The 26460-nt window shown below is 48.2% G+C and overlaps 1 protein-coding gene across 7 annotated transcripts in view; it reads left to right on the top strand.

Moving 5' to 3' along the window:
* Positions 1–1311: 1311 nt before the first annotated feature.
* Positions 1312–26460, top strand: part of MTSS1 (MTSS I-BAR domain containing 1) — a 165232-nt gene continuing 140083 nt past the window's right edge. For 2 of the 7 annotated variants that reach the window (XM_073794728.1, XM_019932021.3), the window contains exons 1-2: positions 1752–2442; positions 23006–23067. In XM_073794728.1, coding sequence (XP_073650829.1) covers positions 2371–2442; positions 23006–23067 — 134 coding nt within the window. In that variant the 5' untranslated portion in view covers positions 1752–2370. Of the gene's footprint in view, positions 1457–1751; positions 2443–23005; positions 23068–26460 lie in introns of those variants that run through there. The other 5 variants (XM_033842717.2, XM_073794729.1, XM_073794726.1 and 2 more) reach the window with 4 other exon arrangements.

Raw genomic sequence — 26460 nt, 5'->3', positions numbered from 1 at the left:
TCACTATAATACCGAGAGTATTAAAATCATAATAATGATCATGATTAAGAGCAAACTGTGTGTCAAGCACTGTTACTGGCAAGGTGAAGACGAGGCTTATGCATCCAAATGAGCAGCAGGGTTGCCCAAGGGAACAGTTAATTCCAGAAGTAACGCTCTTCATGATTTGGAGAAGAGGGATGGAGAGGTGGGTTGTGGTTAAGAGTGGGGCAGAGTGGCCCAGGGGAAAATAATCTTCCACAGCTGTGATATTTACCTACATGCATCTCTTTGGTTCATGCAGTTTTCAAAGCCAAACCTTTTCCTATTGCGGAGTCTGATACGAGTCTATACAGCCTTTTGCACTTGGTTTCTTTTGTTACTACCCCCAGCTATTTCCCTTTTGTCCTGCTTTGTGCTTCAAAGGGTCAGCTGGTCCCCAAACAGGTGCTGGTTTTTCAATGTCCTTTTTAAAGGGTCATACAAAGTAAGCCAGCATCACAGTGTACACTATACCTCCTTGGTCTGTACTTGTTTTAACAGCTCTAGATTGCATTGGATTTGGGGGTGGTAGCAGTGTACCAGGGATTTATTGGGTCGCAGACCCTAAATACCTAAGCTTTTTCTTTTGTTCTAAAACCACATGCTGTGAAGCTAAGTCGTCTGCACCCTGTGTTTGGGAAGTTGTTTCAAGATGGGTCTGGGACATAAGCGCAATGAGCTTTGGGAGAAGATTAGCACTTCTTGTGGTCTAGCAGCAAGAAGTAAAACCAGGACCAGCTTGTTGTACTTTATCTGGTGGATTTGGATTAGTTCCAGGCAGCCAGTGGCTGGAAAATTCTTGAGAACTGGGTCTCACTCCTCCGAGTCTCATCAGAATAAGGAGACACTAGCACAGAACCTGGTCAAAGGAACAGCCCAGAGTTGGGGGCTTACGTTTTAAGGTCTTTAAAAAAGCTGCTCATTTGATTCCCCTCCTCCTTGCCTATTTGATGTTGATCTAAATGAGACCCGGCTGTGCAGTTAGGCGGTGGAGCTGGGAAAATAAACCACCAGCCTCAAAATCAACCTGGGCCCATTTGTGCTATTTTCAGGTTAAACCTCCCAACAGGGCTCTCTGTAGTGACACCACCACCCGATGCCCTCAGCGCGCCTGAAAAACAACCGTCCAAGTCACGGGCAGTCAGCCATCTCCATAAACTGACGAACAGTACACGGAAGCTCTAATGCCACTTATTTCGCAAGGGCAAAATCAATCGACTTTCCCAGCATCCTGCAACTTTATTGAACTCGGATCCCGCTGCGGGATACGTCGCCGAACTCTCCTTAATTACGTATTTGGCTGTTTGCAATCGTGACTCGGCGCTGCAGTCCTGATATCAGAGAAGCGGCCTCTTCTCAGAAGCCTGCAGTAGTAGCGGCAGCAGCAGCAGCAGCGGTAGTTTTCCCGCCCTACCGACTGCTCCCTAGTTGCGAGGTACTGCGCTAAGCGTGCCACCGTGCAAGTCCCGGGGGTCGGCGGCTGCACCCTCCGCGCTGGGCGCTCGCAGCCATTGTGGGGTGGGCGCTCGCCTAGCCGCGTGCTGACACGCCCTCTCGGCTCAGCGACCCGCGGCCAAGGGATGGGGGTGGTGCTCGCGGAGGAGGCTCGCGCGGGGGTTGGATCCTCCCCGCACCGCCCGCGCGCCTGCCTGCTCCTCTCTGCAGCCGGCGCCCCACGCGCCTCGCGGGCACGGGCACGCGCTCCCTGCCCCGCCCGCGTGCGGCGGCCTCACGGCCCCGGGCGCGCGCCCTCCCCGTGCCTCCGCGGCGGACGCACGGCCGCGAGCGCGCGTGCGTCCCCGCGAACGTCCCCGGGAGCCGAGCAGGAGCGAGCGCTGGGGCCGGTCGCGCAGGACTGAAAAGGAGGCGGCGGCCGCGGCTGTGAGCAACAGATCCGGGCTCCGCGAGCAGACCCGCTCTGCTGTTGGGAGTTTTTTTGTTTGTTTGTTTAATTTCAAAAACATTTATTAAATTAGAAAATCTTGCATTTTTAAATGGCGCTGGCCCTGGGTCAGCGGGTGGTTTTCGCTGCTTCAAGATGGGCTTTGCCGTTTCTGTCGTCGGCACCAGTGGTGGCCTGATTGTCAGTCTTCTCTGGGCATTTTTAAGGCCAGGAGCTGAGCGCTGCATGTAGGCGCCCTACAGAACGGTTTGGCTTTTTAAATTATTATTCTTATTTTGGGCAGAGAACATTCGATTCTCGGGCATTCGCCCTCTGTGGAGAAGAGGCTGCGAGTCGGCGGTGGGTCGCTCTGAGGCTGAAATTCCTCCCGGGGTGAGAGATCCTCGGCCCCGCTCATAGTCCAGGCAGCCCCGAGTGTGTGTCCTGTCCCTGACGACGCCGGGAAAATGGAGGCTGTGATTGAGAAGGAATGCAGCGCGCTCGGAGGCCTCTTCCAGACCATCATCAGCGACATGAAGGTAGGACGCTGGGGGCGCGGCTGCGGCGGCGGCCGCCGCGCACTGACCTCGCCACGGGGTTTCGCCTCCGCCCTGGGCCAGCCGCCCGGCCCTTGCCTGCGCCGTGGCCTCCGGCCACTTGCGGCAGCGCTCCGGCCCGGGTGTCACCTGCTCACCGGGGCGCCGCTCCGGGCTCTGCTGGGTCACCGGGCGGGCGGCTTTTCTGGGGGTATATGATGCCTCTTGACCTCTCCCCGCTCATTGTCCCAGGGGACGGCACCGTCTCGTTTCCCTGGGGGCCCAGGGCCCCGGCTCCAAGTTTTCCATTGTCTGTCGCTGGACGGAGCGTCCGCGACCCGCGGAGGCTGGATGCCTGGGCGGACACCTGATTCCCTGGGGTACAGGGCGGGGGCTCTTCCCAGCCGTGGGAAGGAGCCCCCCGACTCGAGAGACTGGGAGGGACCTCCCTCTCCCTTGTTGGCTTTCAGGTCCACCTGGGGGAGATCTGAGCAAATTAGGTATTAATTAGGCTCTTCCAAAGCTGGCGAAGGAGTGCGTGCCTCCCCTCGGCCCTCCTCCGGGGCGCGGAGAAGAAGTTCCCAGAGCAGTTTTGCGAGGACCCCACTTCCCCTGGCTGAGGCTCCCAGCCTGAGGTCCAGACTGGGGCACCTTAAACAACTGTATCACCTAGCCACCCAGCACAAACAGACTCCAGGTTTTCTCTTGGAAGGATGGTGGAGACTCAGTGTGTATGTCCGACCGCGCGCGGGCGCGCGTGTGTGTGATGGGGGCGGGGAACAACACCCTGGCATTTTCCTGCGAAGGGTGGGACTGGGGATAACCTGATCCTTGGATGTGGATTTTCTGTGCACAGAGATAGACCAGGGTCCTGTGTTACTAATCCAAAGGAAATGTATACGAGCGAGCTGGCTGGAGGTGGGAATTGGGGGCGGTGGGGGGATTTTTTTTCATGTGTATTTAGGGAGCTTCTCTTTGGCTGTAGCCCAGCCCCAGTTTGCCTCAACAGATCCGGGGAGGTGGTGTTTAATTGAAAGCTCGGCTTCCAAAACGAGTGGGCAGGTTTGGAAAGCTGTGCAGCGAGTGGGTGTGGACAGCCCCTCTTCAGCCGCTGCCTCGGCGCCTGCGGGAGCTTTTGTCTGTTGAAGTGTAAGGTTTGGAGAGGGTTCGGCCTCGGAGATGGACTTTGGGAAGGAATGCTCAGCTGTCATGGCCTGTTTCCCCCTCTTAGAACCAACTGCCACCTCACCCGGGGTGAACTTTTTCCCAGGTGCCTCCGTCCTGGTCTTGTCCATTTTGAAATCCTTATCCAGAGCCTGTGCCTTTTGTCAGAAATTGACATCCGTGTAGCCTTATCTTCAGCGGGACCCTGCTTGCCCAGGAATGCCTCTAATCCAGCCCCTTGGAATTAGATGGATTATTCCCTGTTCAAAGGCAGCCCTTTCATTCCTTTGCCCCCAATCCACATTGAATAATTGAAGTGCTCTTTTGAGACAAAGCTCGGTGTTCCCTCTGTAGACTCTGGGGTCTTTCTTGTTAACTGAAATTCTGTAGGCCTTACAATCAAACAGGATTTGGTTTGAGGCACACGTGTATTCTGATCACCAGGGGAAGAACTCGAGATGGGTTGGGAGAGCTGCTTGTGTTTTTTTGGAGGGGAGAAATGGATGTTTCCAGTCCCTCTGTAGTAACAAGAACCCTGTGACCTAACCCATCGACACACTGCAGTCCCACAGTGTTCACATCTGGAGTTTTTTCCTCGCTCTTTGTTCCTTAATCCAGAATCTAGGTTCAGTTCTTCCAATTTACAGGTTTGAACCCAAAGCCCTTCAGAAAGTGACTCACTTGAAGGTAGGCCCTAATGCTTTCTACCTGCCATCCCGGGACTGTCCTGCAGCGCTTTCTGCCTGGGGGCTAAGGTGGCATGCTTCTCCCTCCCCAGGATTCCAGTTAAAAATACTTATTTAATGCCCTTTTAGTGCTGGATCTATAGTTTGTGGTTCATGAGTTCTTTCCCTTTGAATTGAGTTGGGTTTGTTCAACATCCTGTTGGGAAGACATTTATTTTAAGGGTTTATTTTGTTTTGGCAGTCAGAGATTTTAAAAGCGAAGTGGAGTGAAAGATGAAAACATGCCTTGGGGTCTGCAGAATTTCAGACTTTTGGGGAATAGAGAGATAAGAAGGAAAAAGAGAGGGGCGGTGTCTAATTTCCAAGATTGTTTATGCCTAAGACAGTGTTTTCGTGGAGTTTTCTTTTTAAAAGGCTTCTTCATGGAGTAGATGGCAGTGACATTTTAAAAGGGAATTTTAAAATTTGGGCATTTAGGATAAGCAGTGTATAGTATGCTTATGCATGGAGTTACCAGCAACAAAAGTCAATTTTTAATATCTGAAATGGGCTGTCTTTCTAAGGACCTGCTTATCCTCCTTTTCACTTCCTTGAACTCCCATGATAGGTTTATGACGCCTTTGGTTCCCTTTCTGTTTGCTACGAAGGACACATGTAAATGTTGGAAACCCATTTGGAATGCCCTCTTGAGAACATTTTCAGGTTATTTGCTCAGAAGTGTTGTTGGAGTGGGGGGGGGAGGGTAAGGAAAAATTTTTTTTTTTAAAGTAGCATTTGATTCTCCAAAATGTAAAGCAGCACAGGAAGGGAGTCAATTTCCTCTTTGGAGAAAAAAAAAAAAAAGAAAACAACAAAAAATGGAGTAATTTCCAGGCCTAGCACCATCCATCTTCCCAAACCAAAGAACCTCAAGACATGGAAAAACTGGAGAGGATTCTTTGTGCATTCTTCTAACGATCTTTCATCTGGCTAAGTCCTGGGCTGTCAGGGTGTGTGTTTTATCCTTTTCAGGGGGTCGGGTGCAGTGAAGAAACCCTCACTTTTCTTTCATTGGGATCCTGCAGCAGCTGTTAAATAACTTATTGGTTCCTTGATGAGGGAAAACCCTGTGGTTTTTTCCTTTCTTCCATCCTACTTTGGTGGTCACTAATGAATGGTGGTGTGCAAAATCGCTTACTGGCTGCCCTTCCGCCGTCCGCATAAATCAGGTTGTCTGGAGTGAGCTGGTCCCAAAGGGAAGGGGAGACTAGGGATTCATGTGGCTGGAGGCAAGGGCCCATCGCCAGTTTGTTTAGGGGACAGTAGCTTGGAAGTGACTGTGGAAGACCAGATGACTGACTTCTGATGTTTAAACACTGTTGACTGCGTTAAGGAGATCCTGGAATCTTTTTGGAATTTCTCTTCAAGTCCCGGGAAAGACAGGCTAATGCTTCAAACAGCAGATTTGTGCCATTACTTTTTCTTTTTTAAAACTTGAGCTGTAATGAATATATAACATTAGTTTCGGGTGTACGACATGCTGATTTGATACTTGTATTTTAAAATTTTTTTAGTTAAGTAATTGAACCAGCATGTAGAATTCAGTGATATTTGGAGAGCTTTTAAGACCAGGAGACCCTGGCCAAACTTGAGGGCAGCTCAGCCTGTAGATGTCTGTCTTCTTTTAATAACTAACTTAGTTTAAAAAAAATAGTTGGACGCTAAAATCAAATATTTTCCTCAGCCTTGTCGCTCAAGAATCAGCACGTCAGGAGCTGCATTGGGCCTGATGCAGGGAGAACTTTGTACTGGGTTGGAGAGTGTGTTCGGGGTTGTATAATGTGACTGGGGGTGAAAAAAATACCCAAGCACACCTTGAATTCTCCACCCCACGTCTCACTTGAGGCAGGGGTGTCCTGTTACCAGCACCTGTGCCGAGCAGAATAGGGGCCTTGTTCAGTTTTCCTCCACTGCCCCCCACCTCTGTTTGCCACCAGTATCCTCTCTCCTAAGTTCTACCTAAAATTAGACCTGCTTAAGGGACTTCTTGAATTCCATGGAAATCTTTTGTGGTTCAAAGACATGTCATGATATTTTCCTTACTTATCACAAGATCAAGAATGTGGGCAGTGGATCCAGCCCTGGATAATGATTTCAGGGTTGTTTTTCACCTCCGCTGTTTTGCTTTGGCTCTGGGGTGTCTGTCAGACAAGAGGTTCACTTCCTCGGTGTTTACTGAAGGCCTGCTGTGTGGAAGGCCTCTTGCTGGGCTGTGAGGAACCAGAGATCCACAAGGGCTGCCCTTGGAGAGTTGCTTGTCCAGTTCAGTTCAATATGGCGGTCATGAAGGAAGGGCTGGTAGTCCAGCCTGGGGAGGGACATCCGTCAGCCCCTGCAGGCCTTCCTTTTGACTTTTCAAAAAAAAAAAAAAAAAGTGTTTTCTCTAGGAAGATAGCAAAAACCCAGCCAAGGCCTCCGCCAGTGGCCAGGTGCTCTGAGGGAGGCGGGCTGCTCTGTAAACGGTGACACACAAAGGTAGACAAGCAAAGCCCTTGTAAAGTACAGATGGGCCCCATGTTGCCTTTTCTCTTAGCAAATGGCTGTGTTTGTCCAGGCTTTTACAGCTTCCTCAGTTTAGGCCTGTGGGAGAAGAAGGAGAAGTGAAGATGTCATAAAACCAGCGGCAGGGAACTGCCCAGAATGGTGCCTTTTGAGAGATTTAGGGCCTATTCTCTGTAGATCAATCTTTGGGGGCTTTTAGGTGCAAATCTTGTCGTCGAGGTTTGGGAAGAAGTCATTTTTTTTTGGTCTTGGCTTGAGTGTCTCTGTGGGGAAAATCCCTTGTACGTCATATTTAACCAAATCGTTGTTTGATGCTGTGAACGTTTACGTTCTGAGATCCTAGTTGGTAATGCCCCAGATGGAGAGAGAAGGTCATTCTTAGTCACGGTTTGCATGGAAGGTAGGCTGAGTTTGAATTTTGCCTGGTTCAGCTATCACTTAGTTCTTTATGAGAGTAGCATGAACTCATAATCCTGCAGTATTGATTGAGCATCAGTGACATTGCAAGCACCGAGCTTGATATCAGCAAGTCAACGTACAGAATTCCCAGTTAAATTTGAATTTCAGAGAAACAGTGAACAAGTTTTTAGTACAAGTATGTCCCACCCACACTCTGCTGCTGACCTCTTGGCCTCGGAACTCTTTGCCTCTTGCGGGAGGGAAAAGGAAAAAGTTAAAACAATGCCTGTCCATTTGGCCAGCTCACTTGAGGTTGTTAAAATGCTTGGAGGGTGAAAAGGTCGAAACTATTGATCCATTAGGTGCTTTATCTATAATTTTCATCTAGGCTTTTTCCATCTTCCTAGGGACAGTCGAGAGCTGGCCAGATCCTTCTGTAGCCAAGACCATTTAGATGTTTATATCGGGTATGGAAAAATGAGATCATTTTGAGTTTGCCATTACTTCTTGGAACTGCCTTCAGGACACTTTCCCCTAAAACGCACACCTTTGCAAAACCCACACCTTTGCAAAAACAAAGAAATACCTCTCCCTGAACCAAAAAAAAGCCAAAGGACAGATTCAGCTGCCTAGGACAGCAGACAATACGCATTTGGGACTCCTGAAAGGGAACTGCCTGATGCCTGAAGCCGTTTAACTCAGATTGCAGATTGCACTGCCGATTCCGCCTTATTAAGTAGCAAACCAGAGAGACAAATGGAATAAATTAATTGGATGAGCATTGAGGAAGCCCATTGTATTTGACTGCCAAGGTTCTCCCTCGAATGAGCTGGAGAATGCAGAAGGTTGCATCTGAGTGTGTGTCGTGCGCGCGCACGTGTGTGCACACGCAACACACACACACACACACACACACACACACACACACACAGCCCCCCTCCAAAAGCAAAACCAAAATCCACCCGGCGTAGATTCCAGAGCAGCCCACCCATTATTAATGTTTCCCACCTCTTAACCTAGGGAAGACCTTGGCATGGGGCTGTGTCGTCTGCTGCTTCCCAATTTAAGATGCTCTTGGTGCCACCTGGTCCGTGGTAGGTGCTCTGTAATCATTGCATGTAGTGAACAGGGGGCAGCAAGGGACTCGGTGAGAATCTACTGGGTGCCAGGATTTCCTGTCATCCTCACCATCATCCCCACTTTACAGATGAGAACACTGAGGCTTGGAGTCGGTAATTTGTTTAATGCCGTGGTGAGGTGGGCTGGCATTCAGACCTTGGTTTATTTGACCTTAAAGCTGGAGCTCTTTAGAGCATGCCTAAGGTAGAGAGGGGGCTGTGGATTTATTTCCACAGCATTTCACTTGCCTGAGTCTTGCAGGAGGCCCAAGGAAGGAATCAAGGTCACATTTCTGTGCCTGCAGCCTGGAGGTGTGAGCCTGAGCTGAGATGCTGGGAGAACTCTGGGGGTGGGGGTGGTGCACAGCTCCCATCTGGCTGTCACTTTTGTGGAAATGGTTTAATTTGTGATGTATCGACATATTGTGGCTTCCTTCCTTCTCCCACTTACCAATCTTCTCTGACAGACAACCAGCCTTTCCCCTCTCCTCTCCTTCCCCTGGGTGCGCAGAGAGGAAAGTCACCTCCATCCTTGGCTTCTGTCCTTGTCCCCATACAAAGCACCTGCAGTCTTCTCCGTGACTGGCCAGAGGGCTGCCTTTATGTGTCTGGGGAGCCCATTGGTCCCTAAGGTTGGGTGACTATGCCCATCGGTCCCCCTAATTATATGAATTAAATAAATTCACCCTGAGTTCAGTTACTCCTCAAAGAGAACTCCTTGCCTTGAACTCATATTATGTCCAGCCCTGGAACACTCTTGTAAAAGGGCTTTCCGTATTTAATTATTTCCCGGTCACCCTCGAGTTGGGTTGAGTCAGTCGAGCCATTGCAAGATTGTGTTTGGGGAAGTTGATGGAATTGCCAAAAAACCTCCTTTCTGTGCTGATTTCTTGGCATATATGACCTTGGTCATAGTTTCTAAGTGGTTTTTCTTTTCCTGTCTAGTTTAAGTGGGTGGAAAAAAAGATCAGTGGGGTGCCTTTTGAGCTGTGTGTCTTTTTATTTGCTTCCCCTCAAAGAATTTGGACAGTAGTGAAAGTATTAGCTTGGTCAGCACCCGCCGCCTCCCGAATCCTGGAGGTGGATGACGGGTTTGGTGGACGGAAGGTTTTGCCTGGGCCTCCCTTCCCTGCCACCTCCCACAGACAGGGGTCTCCAGGGTCCCGGAGGAGGGGGTCTTGCTGGAGGAGGAAGAGGCAGTTCTGGGCAGGTGTGCCCATTTTGGTAGAATGGGCGTGGTCACAGGGATGAGCGCATTGGATTCCCCGGGAGCCATAAGACACTGATGCCTGGACCCTAATTCCTCAGAGGGTCTGATTCAGTGCTTCTGGAGTACATCCTGGACATGAGGAGTTTTAAAAGCACCCCCAGCTATACACAGTTTAAGCACCCTCAACGTGTTTTCTCAATCTTGCCTAAGTCTGAGTAAAAGCATCTTTACATGGTCACACAGCAATGAGCATATGCTTAACGCTGCTGGGCTTCAGGATGGTAAATTTTATGTGTATTTACTACAGTTACTAAAAATAAGAATAAATTTATAGTGAAACAACGTTAAAGTGAACACATTGGAAAATGACAACAGAAAAAGTATCTTTAGAATCCTTGGCTGTTTTTAGTTCATCTGTAATAGTCCTGTCCAGCATGATTTTCTACAGTCATGGAAACTGTCAGATACATTAGCCACTAGCCACATGTGACTTTTGAGCACTTGACGTGTGGCTAGTGCAACCGAAGAACTGATTTTTAAATTTTATTTACTTGTAATTTGTTTAAGTTTAAACAGTCATATGTGACTAGTGGCTGCATATCGGACAGTGCAGATCTATAACATACCACCTAAGTAAAAACAGTGAGCTTGCCTGGCAACACGGCTTCCTGCCCACATTCTGTTTCCTCCTGGCCACATCACTGCCCCTAAACCCCTCCTGTAGAAATTCTGGAGCTATTGCTGACCTTGGAGTCAGAGAGGTCTGGTTTTAAATCCTGTGGGCAAATTTCTTCATCTCTCTGAGCCTCATTTTCCTTTTCTGTAAAATGGGTCTCATAAAGTACCCATCTTATCGGGTTGTTGGGGGGGATTCTGAAATGAGATCGTACTTGTAAAGGGTTTCACACAGTGCCTGACAGACATGCACTCAGATGTTAGCTGCTGGTTTTCTGTCTTGCAGACTTGGGAATGAAGTATTCTGAAGTTTTGAAATCAGTAATTATCTCCACCACTTCTTAGGGCAAACATGACCCCACCCTTTACTGAGCTGTATTTAGAGCTTGCAGTGAAGTTGCAGGAAATGGAGAAGTTGAGTTGTTTTTTTTTTTCTTGCTGAGTAAATCACTCCTGAGTTCATTATAACCTCATCTGGCTCAGCAGGGCCTATTGGCATTTCTCTGTTTGCCAACCCTCTGTCTGTATATAAAGGCAGGGAAGGGCTGTGTACCTGGCGGAGGTCCTCAGGGCCTTTAATTTAATGCGTAAAAGAAAAAAACCTTGTAGAGATGTTTACACCAGTGTAAGGGGAGACTGAGTTGCTTCATAAGGGCCATCTTTTTCTGTTCACCTTGTTTGAGTCGCCCCTTCTTTTTCCGGAGTGACTACCAGAGAAGGCCTCATTTGCCTCTAGTCTGCCTTTTAGCAGCAGCTTCGTACTGGCTTCTGTCCCTTCCCGAGACTTGGCCATATTTGGGTTCTTCCTACCTGCCTACTTGCTGAATGTGGCCCACCTGTCTTAGCCAGACCTTGGGGGCCACCTGGGACTTGGCCCAGCAGAGTGACCTGCTCTGTGCCCAGTGTCTCCCCGCCTGGATTCCCTGGCTTCTTTGAACACATCCTGTGCTCCTCTTTCTTGCTGTTTGTCCCGCTTGGAAGAGCTTCTGTGCCGTTTTCGGCATTATCGAAATCTTTCTCATCCTTCAGGGCCTCACCAGAAAGTTACCTCATTTCTGGACCCTCATCTGCCTACCAGGTCAGATGTCCTTGGGCATTTTTTCCAAGTTCATGTTGATTCTACCTAGTACTTACTACATTCTACCTTAAGTGGTTGCCCTTGGGCTTTGAAGCCTGGCTCTGCCACTTCCTAGCTCTATTACTCTGGGCAAGTTACTCTTGTTCCTTGACACTTAGTTTTCTTACCTGTAAAATGGGTAGAGTAATACTCTTCTATTAAAGTTGTGGAGGATTAAAAGAGAAAATATATGTAAAGGGCTTAGCACAAAATGAATGCTGAATAAAACTCTCTTATGTATCTATCGGAGCCAACCTAGTAATTTCCAGCAGAGTACCCTGCTAACAGCGACACTCAGATGTTTCAGAAAATATAAGAAACCTATATCTTCGCTTTGATAATGCAATAGACAAGAGTGAAATGCTTTTCAGCTTTCAGCGTGTAAATAATTTGAGAGGACACAGTATACATACTCAACGAATATGACAACTGCTCTGTGCCAGGCACTGCTGGGGGGTAGAGATACACCTATGACCTTGCCCGAAAATTGTTTAGTCTAGAGGAGGAAGAGACAAGTAACTAGAAATCTGTGTGATCTGTGCCATGATAGATGTCAGCACAAGAGTTTGAGGGGGGCCTGGGGAAGGCCTCTGATTCTCATTTGGAGTAGGAAGACAGAATCAGGGGGAGGCTTTTGATACAGGTGACCCCCAAGCTGAGACCTGAGTTTTATTTTACTTAACAAGCATTTTTATGGTACAACCAGGCACTATTCTAGTGCTTTACAAAGACTCTTAATCCTCCCAACAGCCCAATGAGGTAGTTATTCAATACTAGTCCATCTAACAGTGAGGGAATTACTGCTATAATTCCCATTTTGCAGATGGGGAAACTGAGGTGCAGAACAGTTAAGCCATTTGCCCCCATCTTACAACTATCAAGAGGTACAACTGGGAGTTGAGCCCAGGTAGTCTGGCTCCGGAGTCTGTACCCTTAATCCACAGTGCTGAGCTGTCTCTCACAGCATTTTAGGGTTTCCTTTTCAGAGTCCATAATGGGTGTATGTTATCAGTTACTTTGAAGATCATTCTACTTGTAGCTTTAGGACTCAGGATGAACCAGAAAAAGCAACAAAAATCTAGGCTGTCCTCTGAGCTGCTTCAGGAGGCCCAGGAGGCCTCCCTTTATTTCAAGAGGAGTTGGACCCGCCAACGACATGAAGTTGTTGGGCGGTGGACTCAGCTGGGGGCCGCTGATTCGTCAGCAGAGGAAAGTATGTGGGGGGCAGGCGGGGTGTGGTTCCCAAGGGTCTGACACAGTCTGTCCGAGGTGACAACCACATGACACATGTTTGTTTTGCTGGAGAAACCCCCTCTGTCAGGGTCGCCCCAGTAATGGCTCTGCAACCCACACGATTGCACCTCAGGAAAGGGGGCTGTGTGCAGTAGGAGGCTGGAAAGGCTTCCAGATTAGCTCACAGGGAGACCTCAGTTTCGCTTCTGAGGCCCGGCTTGCCCCAGCCCGGGCGGCAGCTCCGGCAGCTGAGGAGGAGGCCATTAAGGAAGTCTTTGAGTTTGGTTTAATGGTCCCTCTTTGTTTTGAAGTGATTGTTTACTGAACCTTCAAAGCCAGCTCTCCAGCAGGATGTGATCTGGGGCCTGGATAATTGGATGAAGCACCCCAATAGGAAGCAAGTAGCGGGGAGCAGGGCCAGGAGTAGCGAGCTGATGGCCAGGCCCTTGGCGTCCGGGCACTGGGAGGCTCTGAGCTGCTGCTGGGGGCGGGGATCATCTTGCAACCGGGAGTAGACCTGAAGCAAGGATCCCCTGGAACCTGGCCTCTTTGATGTTGTGCTGGCCTTAATTAGGGACACCCTAATTAAATCACCAAGGAGAGAGCTTTTCTCTACATTTAGCATAAAGCATTAGCAAATGTTTTGAGAGCATTTCATGAGGGATTACTTCTTCAAGATTATGTAAGTAATAGAAAGTTAATGAAAGGAAAACTAAAACCTCAGGCAAGTAAAAAATAAAAGTCACCCATAACCACTTGATTACAAAGTGGGTTATGGACACACGTTTTAGATGAAGGCTCTTGCGGCCTGTGCCCTGCCAGAAGTTTCTTTTAACACTTAGCTTTTTACTTGCACTTTCTGTGCGTGTAATTAGAAGCCAGGTCAGTTTTAATGGCCGTGTGGTGGTCCATTGTTTTGTTTGTTTGTAGTTAATTCATTTAGTTGACACACATTTGAGGACCTGCCGTGTGCCAGGTTCTGTGTTAGGTGCTGGGGACACAGCAGTAAATGGACACAGATCTCTGCCCTCTTGGAACTTACATTCTAGTGGAGAGGGGGTGGGGGTCTGGGACAGACAAACTGAATAAGTCAATTGTGTTATATTTTAGAAGGATATGTGCAATGGGAAAAAATAAAGCAGGCCCAGTGTGGCAGTTTTTAAATAGGGAAGGCTTCACAGAGAAGGTGACATTTGAGCAACAGCTTATGAAGTATGTGGATATTAGAGAAATAATGAATGTTCCAGGCAAGCGAAGAGCATGTGCAAAGGCCCTGAGGTGGGAGCCAGTTACATACTGATTTGTGATTAGGCTTGTCCCGTTTTTCACTAATTATAAGCAGCACTCCAGTGAATATATCCTTGTAGCTACACGTTGATTTACACTGGTGGTTTCCCCAGAAGGATTTATCCTGGGTTAAAGGTACATACTTTCATGGCTCTTGAAACCCATTGCCAGATGCCTTTCAGAAAATGTTTATGAGTTCACATTCCCATGTGCAAGTGCTTATCACCAGGGATTACTTCTGAAGGAGCAAGGTCTGAACATCAGGACTGAGAAATTGCTGAGACCACAGCATCCAAGACTTCAGAGGGATGTGGCATCTTATCTAGAGCGATAATTCTCAAATCTGTATGTGATTTTAGCCATCAGAGCATGAGTGTCCCCTGGGGAATGTGTTAAATGCAGACCCCTGGGTCCCACCCCCAGAGATTCTGATGTGCAGATCTGGGGCGGGGCTCAGGCATCTGCAGGTTTAGCAGACATTCCCCGGTGGTGAGTCTCTGGGAGGTCGTGCTGGGAGTGTACCATGAGTAAGTAGAAGTGGGGGTGGCTCTTGGGCCCCCCTGAGCCACCAAGAGCCTCCTCTGCAGCTCAGGAAGTGAGTAGGAAGGATCTCCCTGCTCTTCCCACCCCGTCCCCGCCCCCCAGATCCCACCTTCCCTGGATGTGTTCCAGGTGAGCAGAATGACTCTCATGTCTGAATGTAGCATAGTCTTCTATACTTCCTATCCTCTGCTAATTCTCTTTCTTCTGCAGGGAATGCTTCCTCCTGTCCTTTCTTTCCTTCCTCTTGGCCCAGAAAATTCCCTTTTGTCCTTTTAAGACCTCGGTGAGGAATCACCCCCCTCCAGAAATTTGCACCAACCCCACCTTCCAGTGCTTTATATCTGGAGTGTGGCGCCCTCCGAAGGCTTTGGGATTGGTGGCTTACACAGCAGCATTCCTCAACACTCTGGCCTGTTTTAACAACCCCCCGCCCCGTGCCTGTGCATAGTAGGTGCTCATTAAATGTCCCAGTCAGGGTGGCTGGCCTTGTATGTTGACTCATTAAAATAGCAATTGCTGGCATTTCTGGAGTTCTAAGTTTCTAAGTGCTAGTCATCCTTCTATGCCCTCGTATTCTTTCACTTACTCTCGTTAACATCCTTTGAGGTGGGAACTACCGGGGCTATCATTTACAGATGAAGACAGAGCGGCAATGGATAACTGAGTCACTTAGGTCTCCAGTGGGGAGATCTGAAGTTGGGCAGCCTGACTCAACCCACTAGACCACACTGATCCTTTTAGACACTGGATTAGACTGCCCATCAGGGCCCTCTATCCAGGCAAAGAGAAGGACATTCAGTGGAAAGACACTAAAAAAGGGCAATGACTATAGAAGTAACAAACACGGCCCTTTTTCGTGGTACCCACCCAGGTGTCATTCCTAATAGCCCGGCTGGGAATTGGGGCTTGTGGAGTTCAGTGGAAGGGGAAATCTGTTTAGTGGAAGGTGGCAGTGCCCACGAAGTGTGCACAGAGCCGTAAGGTCCTTTTCACAGGCATATTTATTGCTGGTGAGCTTGAGTAGGTGGGTGAGGGTGGGCGTGCAAGGAGGCAACCACTGATTATCCGAGTGGCTGCCATCCACTTGATGGACAGGGATAATTAGTGGATTAGGCAAGCCCCAATCAGAAAATAAAAGCCCAGGAATGGTTTTGATGATGGATGGGCTTACGCAGCGCCTTTCATCAGAGGATCTTGGGAGCCCTTCATCTTGTAGGATGGGGTGGGGAAGGATGGCTTTGGGGACAAAGCTGTGACAGGCACCCACTTCTGGAAGCTGCACATTCCTGCCTTGTGCTTCAAGAAGCATGGAGTCCAGAGGCACTCCTGCTTTGGTCAGAAACTTCCTCTTGAAGCTTTGCTTTTCGTTTCCCTAAAGCCTGGGGTGTCCCTAGAAGAAGAAGGAGAGGGATGTTATGGACTGCGTTCCTCACACCCACCCTGGGGAGAGACCCGGTGGCAGGGGTGGTGGCCTCAGCCTATAGAGATGCTCCAGACAGGCTCTCCAACCTCCTGGGAGAAGCAGATCAGTTCTAGTATCCACAGGAAACCTGAAGACTTCACAGAATTATCCATAATCACACTGCTAATGGTGGTGACTGAACATTTCCTGTGCATTTCTATCAGACGTTTTTTGCACCAAGAACTTTTCTTTGTTTTGTGTTTTCTTTTTTCACATGGTTGAGAATCTTGACCATTCCTAGGTCGACGTTACAGCTTGTCCAGGGCCTTTGCGGTTGTAATCGGGGGTTATGTGTTCGGAGCCCTTGGTCTCCACTTCACTTTGTCTGGGCTCCTACTGAACCCAGTATAAAGCAGGACCCAGTCTGCCTACTGAGTGGCTTTCTGCAGCCCTGGGGCTGGACCGGGAGGCTGGGTCTGTGCATCTTGCTGCTTGCACTTAGCAGAATCAGGGCAGCGCTTGGGCCACAAAGTCAGGCAGATTTAGGATCAAGTTTCAGCCTAGACCACTAGGATGCAACCTTCCTGGTCCTTGGTTTCTTCAGCTGTGAGATAATTAGGAGCACCCGCCTCACTGGGTTTTTGTGAACATGTGATACGTGTGTGTATCAAGCTGTGCTCCTCCGTGTGTGGTCTATGGACCAGCAGCCTCGGCCTTACTCAGATTAAACGTGCAACATCCAGGCCCCACCTCAGACCAAGGGAATCAGAACCTGCATTTTTGCAAGATCCCCAGGTGATGGATATGAAAGTTAACATTGGAGAAATGCTGATCTATGTATCGGGCATCTAGCAACCGTTTAGAACATGGTGATGCTTAATGATGATGGTGGGGACAGTGATGCTTGTCGTGGTGAAAAGAAGGGCTTGGGAGAGGACCTGTCCAGTCGTATATCCAAGACTTGGATTCTCATCAGCCATGACCACTGGTGAGCCAGCCTCTGTCTGGAACTTTTGAGCTGGAACCCGACTCCCTATAGCCTGTCCCCGCTGGTCCCTGTTTCATTCTCAGCTGAGCCGAATTCTGCCTCCTCGTGAGAGTCCCCTCCAGTCTCTGGCTCCTCTCAGACGGTCCCTTCTCTCACCAAGGCTCCCGGCTCCTCTCTGTTCCCCAAGTGGCCGCACTGGTGTCTGATTCCCTGAGCTGTCCCCCGAGGTTCTGCCGTCACAGCGGCGGGGCTGGGAGAGGCAGTTGCTGCATTATTTATGGGACATCGTTAACCAGCCGGGCTGATGAGTTACGCGCAGTTTATTCTGCTGCGCCGTGTGTGGGATGCCATCCCAGGCCTCTGTTTAATACAAAACAAAGCAAAGCAAAACAGAGCCCCCAGTCAGCATGACCCCTGGCTGAGCCCTGCACTCGGGTTAGGCAAGTGGCCTGCCCAGCCGTCTGGCTGCGGGGAAAGCAGAGGAGAGGACAGGAACTCGGGGGTGTTCTTGGAGCTCAACCTTGAGGGTAGGCAGGGCAGCCCACTTGCATGTTTGCTTAGGTGGCCACCAAACTCTTGGGGAGTCGACGGAGATCAGATGGTCTTTTTCCGTCAGAAGTAAGAGAATAACTTCATTCTCCTCCCCACTCCCCAAGGGACCAGGCTGCCGTCAGGTATGTGATGCGGTAGCCAGCTTCTCTTGTCACCATGCTGGTTTGGGATTTATGTCACTCGCCATCTGGATGAAGGCCCCGTTTGTAGTTCAACGCTGGATCTTGGCCTGGATGGCTGCCCATGGTCCCCTTGTCCATCCTTCCATCTCCTGCTTCTCCCAGCATAAATGTGCCACTCCGGTGTCCCTCGGAGGAGCCCACTTGTGCTGTTTCTGCTTCCCTGTCTTTGTTCCTCTTATCGGAAATGCTTTTCCTTCCTCCCTCCATATTTCTGTCCTCGAGCCCACAGTTCAGCGGGGGAGACTCAGGCTCAGAGACGGCCAACTGCGTGATATGAGGGAAGCAGATGGGTCCCAGGATACTCTGCAGAAGGTGACATTTGAGCTGGGTGGTGACGGCCGAGTAGGAGTTTTCCAGATGGCTGAATCCCCCTGGAGGTTAGAACAGCCTTCGGAGGGGCTGTGTGGTGGGCGCCCCGACTGGTGGCTGCAGAGTTAGAGCCCGTCTTCAGGGAAGCCCCATCTCTCTCCCTGTAGGGAGGTGGAGACGGTCAGGCAGCTAGATGCAGAGAGCCCTCCACGTGCTTGCTGGATTTTTTTGTTGTTGTTGTTGTTGTTTTTTGCGGTACGCGGGCCTCTCACTGTTGTGGCCTCTCCCGTTGCAGAGCACAGGCTCCGGACGCGCAGGCTCAGCGGCCATGGCTCACGGGCCCAGCCGCTCCGCGGCATGTGGGATCTTCCCGGACCGGGGCACGAACCCTTGTCCCCTGCATCGGCAGGCGGACTACCAACCACTGCGCCACCAGGGAAGCCCCTCCACGTGCTTGTAAACACACCAGCTTTGACGGGGAACTCTTCCATTCTCCCAGAACCCTGTGTGATCTGAGTTCTATTCTCAACAAACTGTCAGGGCTTTACAACCTCCCTGCCCGCCTCTCCAAAGAAATTCAGGGGGTTCCAGAGGGAGGAGAGCCTGTTTCCCTTCACCTGTGACTTTGGACTTGGCAGAGCCCAGGCGCTCGTTGACTTTGGTATGTCTGGAAAGCTGTGAAACCCTTCCATGTTCTCTGGTGAACTCCGCAGTGGGGTCTGTGTTGAGGCTTTCTCATAGCTCTGGGGATGCATGGTGAATAGAGCCCTCCAGACACATAGCCTCAGGGGACAGCTTTCTGGGACTTCTTGGTGGGCGGTGCAGATTAGAAAATTAAGGACCACGTTGGACTTGCTTTCTGAAAGGATTCTCAGTGTACACAGTGTCTCGACTGGCAAATTTCTTCTGAAATTTGAGTCTGCTCCCCTTTGCCCAGCCTTGTCGTCTAGAACAACCCAGCGCTTTTTCTCTCAATTACCATTTTATCTTCCTACGGGTGCCTTCTCCCTCCTTCCTCACTTCCTCCAAGCGTTTGAATTTTTGTAGTAAAACTTTCAGGTGGGTAGAAACTTTTTGTTTTTCCTTGAAAGAAACTTTAAAAAAAAAATCTGAAACAACCCAACATCACCTTGCCTTTAAATTTTAATAACATTTATACACTTAAAAAAAATTCTCAACAAGGAGGTTTTTGTCTTCTGTTCTTAGAAGTTCTTTTTTTTTTTTTTAAAAGAATCCATTAAATTATATATTGCCTAAAACAGGTGGGCCTGACACTCTTTGAGAGACTGTCAAATATCATCAAGTGGGGAGAGAGCTGCGGTTGGCAGCCTTCTTCTGGCTGAGTGGGTGTTCGTAGGCAGAGAGCTGGGTGCTGTACCCCCTAACTGGAGCGGGGACCCTCCTTTTGTTGCTAATTTGGTAAAGACTGGAATGAGGCTCCCAGTGGGGGCAGATAAGTAGTTTTTAAAGTGGTTTGAGCAGCTGTTTTCAGGCACATTCATCTGGGGTTTAAGTACTCCACCTGCCATGTACTTGGGAACGGCAGAGACATTGACTGACACTGTGTGTCCCACTGCCATGCTCTGTGTCTGCTTTAACTATGGTGAACTCATAGTGAGATGCACAGTCCGAACTGTACTTAGGACTAAGAATGAGGGATCGCAGCCTGGGTGGACCATCTGACCTTGAGAGTTTTAAACATCTCTCCCAGCACCCCGAAGGAGATTCCTGGGAGCCTGCAGACGCTTGGATCAATCCTGTCAAAGGTCATTGGACACTTACTGAGTGCCTGGCACTGCTCTGAGCACTTTAGATGTCTGACTTCATTTCTTCCTCACACCAGCCCTGGGCAGTGGTGACTTACCCAGGCAGAGGTCGGACGACCTGCCCGATGTCCCATGGCAGACGGGAGAGCTAGGATTCTAGCCAGGAGATGGGCCCCTGGAGTTTGTGTTCCTTATTCCTTCCCAACATTCTTTCAGTGTTCCGTGATGTCAGTGTTCAATAACAGGGGTGGAATTATGCATTTTTTTTGTTGATCATTATAAGAAACTGGCCTGAGAGGTCAAGTGACTTACCCCCCATAATTTACTGCCAGGGCTGTGGCTAGAACTCAGGATTTGGGGCTCCCTGTGCAGGCCTTTGGCCATTCTGGCATGTTTTCAGTGAATGTGTCTCACCTTTTTCTTTTTTAATTTAATTGATTTATTTATTTTTGGCTGCAGTGGGTCTTTGTTGCTGCATGCAGGCTTTCTCTTGTTGCGGTGTGCAGGCTTCTCGTTGTGGTGGCTTCTCGTTGTGGAGCACGGGCTCTGGGCACGCAGGCTTCAGCAGTTGTGGCTCGCGGGCTCTAGAGCGCAGGCTCAGTAGTTGCAGCGCACGGGCTTAGTTGCTCCGCGGCGTGTGGGATCTTCCTGGACCAGGGCTCGAACCCCTGTCCCCTGCATTGGCAGGCGGATTCTTAACCACTGAACCACCAGGGAAGCCCCTCACCTTTTTCTTAAGAAATATTATGGATCATCTCAGTGACCTTCTCCAGGGGTTCCGTGGATGGGAGTGGCTGCAGCTGGGGAGAGGAGGACCTGGCTCTCGTGTCCTATGTGCAGATGAGCGATGATGGTTCCTTTGGCTAGAAGTTGATGGTCCGTGTCTCTGAACATCCTCAGGCCTTTCCTAAAGCTTCTCATACTGTCTTGTGGACCAGAAAGGGAAGGGATGCCTGGCTGAGGCTGTGATTGGTTAGTTGCACTCTTGTGCTCTTAAGGATGCTTAACTGATTTCCATCTGGACAGAGATCTCTAGTGACCAGCCAGAGGACTCTGATCTCAGCCTTTACCCTTAATTACTTGGATGTAGATGTAGAAGGCATGTTCATACCAGGACTTGATAAGAAAATGGTAAGTATATTAATTAGGTGCTATACTTGGGATTCCCCACAGTGTCTTGATGGGCCTGGAAAGGTAGCCTGAGCCCTCACAAGGTTTCATTCAACACAACTAAAGTTATGCTTTTGGGTTGAAGAGACCCCCTGGGGCACAAAGATGGGATGGAGGCTAAGTGGTTTAGCAGATGATGACAGGACCTGTGCATGGATGTTGGTGTCAGTAGCTCAGATGTAGCTGCCAAAGGACTGCTGCCAGTAGCCAGCCAGACAGCATCCCTGGCCTGGTGCAGCTCAGTGTCCTGTTGGGAGCACACTGCCGCTTGAAGGAATAAATCCAGCACCTGCAGTTGGGCCAAGCAGGTCCCAAATGCCCAAATGCAGAACTGATGGTTGTGATCTAGCAGCATGCACGAAACAGACTTTAGGGTTTGGGTGTATTGTAAATTCACGGTGCTGTTGTTGCCAGAAATGCTAATTTGATCTTAAATTTTTTTAATGTAATGACTTCATTGTTTTTATAAAAATGATACATGACCCTTATTTAAAAAAACAAAACAAAACTATGGCCATGGAGGAAAGTACAAACAAGGAAACAACACATTGGTCCAAATCTTAGCTCCCAGAAATATTCCATTATAATATTTGGTAGACGGTTTTCCAGATGTCTCTGTGCACATTTTCAGACAGACTTGATAGCTTGAGAAATGTATAAATGGGCACTTTTATTAACATGTTCTATGCAAGATATTTTCAAAATAAAAATATATTTAATTTTACTTTCACTGAATGGAAGAATTGAAACCGAAGTGAAGTAATACTGAAGAAATTGCAGAACTTGAGATAACTGTTTCTTCACTAGAAGAAATCAGTTTCTCAGACATTCTTCTAAGGCAGTGGTTCTTAACTGGGGGTGACTTTGCCCTGTAGGAGCCATCTGGCAGTGTCTGGAGACATTTTGTCACATCCAGTGGCATCTGTGAATGTTCCTGACATCTGGTGAATAGAGGTCAGGAATCCTGCTAAGCACCCTGCAATGTACAGGAACCCCTCCCCCGCCCCAGCAAAAGAAAGAAAGAATGAATTATCTGGCTCAAAATGTCAGTAGTGGCAAGGTAGAGAAACTGTGCTCCTAAGGATAAGAGAAAAAGATTATTAAAACCATTAGGAAGGTGAAATCATTGTTTTAGGTCAGTTTCAGTTTTCGACTATTTTGATGGGGCTTCTGTAATAAAAGATGAGATGATTAACTTCATTATAGTTTTCCTATCCCCTCTCCTAATGACAAAATCAAGAGGTGTCATACGTTATTTTTACCTTGTCAAGGTTCGCAACATTCACATTCTAGCCTGCAGCTGTAACCGCCCCCCGCCCTAGTTTGCCCCCATCAGAATTGCACCTGCAGTTTTGAGTTTGTGCCTGAGCACCATACTTAGAAGAAAAGTAGAGACATGTGATGGAGTGTCCCCAAGATGCTATGGGGATGTGAGGCAGGGGCCCGTGTAGACACAGAATTCCGTCTGGGAGCTGAAAGAAGGAAAGCTGTGGATGAATGTGCTGCTATCCTCCGTTCTTTGAAAAGATGTGTGTGTGGAAGCAGGATTGATCTTAACTCTGTGGATCCCTAGAAGGTTAGAACTAGGGCTGCGTGGACCTGAAGGACAGGGTGGCTGATGTAGGTAGGCTGCCGTGGAGGGTGATGAGTTCCCTGTCAGCTGCAATGTGCTGGGGAACCACCTGTAATCATGCTGTATGTAGGTGCTGGGCTCAAGCCATCAGCTGAAGCAGCTGTATTCAGGTAACTTCCCAAGCTCGAGATTCTGCTAGTCTAATAATGCTTCCCAGTAGTCTCCTCTCCTGGAGAGGAGCCTCAGTCACTCTGGTTCCCCCCTCCCTGCCTTCTGGGATAAGGGTGAGAAGAGCCAGAGCCATGATCAGGTGGTTCAGGGTAGAGCCTTAAATGGTCTACATATCTTGAATTTGGACCCACCCATCTGTTGACTCAAAAAGTGATGCATCGATATATGGCTTAGATTCTGCCAAACTTGTTCCACTTGGTATCTGTAGTGTTTACAGGATCACAGGGACAGAGCACATTCATAACCCATTTCTGGGCCAATACACTTGTATGTACAGTAATCTGGGCAACATGTCGTAGACTGCAAAGGAAGAGAGCATATACTGTTTTCTGTATAATTGGAATTGAGTGTGCTGTCAATGTCTTCATCAGATGTCTATCACAGCATGACTTACTGACGTATGGCTTTGTTTTGTTATAGGGGAGCTATCCAGTTTGGGAAGATTTCATAAACAAAGCCGGAAAGCTACAGTCCCAGCTTCGGTAAGTAGAAACATGTCATCCCTAGGAAAACGGCAGCATCCCTAGACAAAGGATGGAATAGGATGGACCCAAGAGGCAAATTAGCGTTAGTTTTGGAAGTGTTGCAGATAGAGAAGCATAAGGTGGCGTTGCCACTTACTAGCCACGCGTCCTGACCTCTGATTCCCGTATGTAAAATTAAACTCATATCCGCTCTGCCTCCTTCCACTGGAATTTTGAAAGTCAGATGAAGTATGATATGTAAGGTCAGAATGGGCCAGGTACATGGTAACAGTTAAATCTCACAACCCCAAGAGATAAATAGTCTTGTTACCCCATTTTGCTGATGAGATAACTGAGGCACAGATAAGCTGAATAACTTATCCAAAGTCACACAGCTAGTATTGATAAATGACAGAGCAGGGAATTGATCTGAGGCAGTCTGGCTCCACAGTCCATTCTGATTACTGCCTACCCTTATAGAGTTTAAAACTTAGTTGGTATCATTCTGTTTACATGAAATGTCTAGATAACGCAAATCTGTTGAGACAGATGTAGATTTGTAGTTTCCTGGGGCTAGGAGTGGCAAAGAAGGTTGACTGCAAATGGGCATGAGTGACCTTTTTGTGGTGATGGAAATGTTCTGAAATGGGATTGTGGTGGTGTTTGCATAACTCTAAATTTACTGAAAAACTGATGACTTATACACCTAAAAATGGTGAATTTTATGGTATACAAATTATGTCTCAATAAAACTGCTTAAAAACCAGGATCTAAAAAAAAAAACAAAAAAAACAAAAAAAAAAAAACCAGGATCTAATGCTGATGTGCTCTAAGGAGCTATTATTGCCTCATCTTGTGCTTGTTAATATATCATTTCATATGAAATAGAAAATACGGCAACATCTTCTTGTTAAAGCTATATGCTTTTGAAATCAGTGAGGGGAGGGGTGCGATTGCACTTAGAGGGTGCTTCAAGAGGGTTGGGACATTAAAAAAAAAAAAGCAGTTATTTTCACGACCCCTATTCACGGCGTATTGGTTGGTTTGGATGTATGGGGATGGTTTTCCAGAGGACAAAGCAGGTAGGTGTTTTCTGAGATGAAAAGCCATGTGGATGACAGAGGAGGGAGGAATGACATGGGGTTTTTAGGACTTTACCTGTTGGCACCAGGGGTGCCTGCCCAGAACTTTAGCCATAGCACTGGGCATTCCCTGGCTCCCCAGCAGATAAGGAGAGAAGAACTTGGGAGACGTGGAACTTTCCCTGCCCATCATTCAGCTTCATGGGGCCTGGGATTTCCAGATCCGTGAGTGGGCATCCAGATGGACCACGGGCTCCAGACTATGGCCCCTTTGCCACTTGTCAAGTCCTTTACCATTTCTTTGCTTACGAACCTTTGATTACTTTATCCTGGATCATATCCAAACCCCTCTGCCCCAGCTCTGCCGCTATCATCATTTATTTCAAATAGGTTAGTCTCCATCCTGTAGGAGGTCACCTCCTGTAGTAAAACAGTAAAACATTTAAGTCCAACCCCTCCTCCAACATTTTTTCTTATCCAGCCTCATTTAATTGTCTGACAGGTTTTCAGGTTGACCAAGGAAAAGATGCTCTTCCCCTTTTACCAATGAGGATGCTAAAGTTTAAAATAATTAACTGATTAGCTGTCTTAAACATACAGAGTGAGACTTAAAGCAATCTTATCCCCACTGGTACAAAGTACCATATATATATATATATATATTAACAATACGTAGGCCTCCTGAGGGCAGGGACCATTTCCTTATTTTGTCAAACTACTAGTACCTGGCTGAGAGCACCATAGGAGCCTCAAGCACATGGTTTAATTTTCTGTGTTAGGGAGTGCATGAGGATAAGACCGTAGACGAGGCAAATAGTCTTGGAGCATGTAAGCTGAACCCTCCTTTCTCCTGCTGATGGATGCGTGTTTGCTCGGCCCCATTAGAGAGAGCTAAGATGTCCTGTGAAAAAAGCAGTCAGTGAAATATGGCTCATCGGAAGTCGGTGTTTAAAAGCTCTTAATTCGTCACACTTGACCACGGTCTTGTTTTCACAGGAGCCCTGGTGACTGTGTAATACTCAAGGCACCTCTCCAGCTGTGGCTCATTAAATTTGGAAGCTCGGCCTTGACTTGAATAAGGATAAACCCAGCACATGTATCAGATATTAATTATAAATCAGAACGAGCCATTAGTAAACCTCAGGGTGTTTGATAAAGCTAACTTTTCCATGGTGCCAACTCTTTAAGAAATATACTTTGAAGTGGTGTGTTTTTTTTGTTTTGGTTTGGTTTTGTTTAGTGTGTATGTCATTGTGGTTTTTTTTTTTTTTTTTTTGAGCAGAATGTTCTCTTGCTCTACTGGAAAATATCAGGCCTCTTTTTTTTTTGCGGTACGCGGGCCTCTCACTGTTGTGGCCTCTCCCGTTGCGGAGCACAGGCTCCGGACGCGCAGGCCCAGCGGCCATGGCTCACGGGCCCAGCCGCTCCATGGCATGTGGGATCTTCCCGGACTGGGGCACGAACCCGTGTCTCCTGCATCGGCAGGCGGACTCTCAACCACTGCGCCACCAGGGAAACCCCCAGGCCTCGTTTTGAAGTTTGGCTCTGAGGGACTATTGCCCAGGTTTTCCTGGGGACCACTCCATCACCTTCCGGGAACCTTTTGCTTCATAGCTACTCTTGCTTATGTTCAAAGGTCATTTCTTTCTTTTTTTTTCCCTCTGATTTGAACTCATTCCTTTTTAGTCCTTATTCTCATCTTCATCCTTCAGCAATTTTGCATTGTTAGGAATGCTCAGTGGGGGCTGGATTCATGTGTGAAATACTTGGAAATTAGCATCAGGCTGTAAATTCTGTTACAGAGTTCTTGTGAGTGAGCCTGGGACTTGCTTGCTTGTCCTGGGTAATCACGGCCCTGAGATGCAGCAGTGCTTACTTTTCATTCAGTGACATCTTGGACCACGACTCTAGGAACCAGGAGACCACAGAGTGCTCAAGGCATCTTCCAGTGCTCAAGGGGATGTGAAGAATTCAGAATAACTTCTAGGACAGCAAATGAGTATAGTAACTCCTCCTCATTCTCAGCTTTTAGGAATTCAGAAGATGCTGTTTAGGTAGCATTCTAATGTTGAAAAAATAGTATCTCAGTTTCCCTATAATTATGATTTAGGGGGAAAAGTCACATAGCCTGGATCTTGTAGTAAGATGAACATGGCACTGTAAGTCATGCTGGGCTACTGGTCTCAGCCCTGGTATGAGCTAGTGATCTTGAAAATCACTATGTAGCTGTGGTCTCAGTTTTCCCAACTCTAAAATGAATTGTTTAACCTAGACGATCACTCTCCAAGATTCCTTCTGCCAATCCATATAGCTATATTGTTTTCCTACT

Source organism: Tursiops truncatus, chromosome 17 (genome assembly GCF_011762595.2).
Source record: "Tursiops truncatus isolate mTurTru1 chromosome 17, mTurTru1.mat.Y, whole genome shotgun sequence".
Classification (NCBI taxonomy): Eukaryota; Metazoa; Chordata; class Mammalia; order Artiodactyla; family Delphinidae; genus Tursiops; species Tursiops truncatus.
Note: the sequence above shows the minus strand (reverse complement) of the source record. Positions and strands in the feature narration are given on the sequence as shown.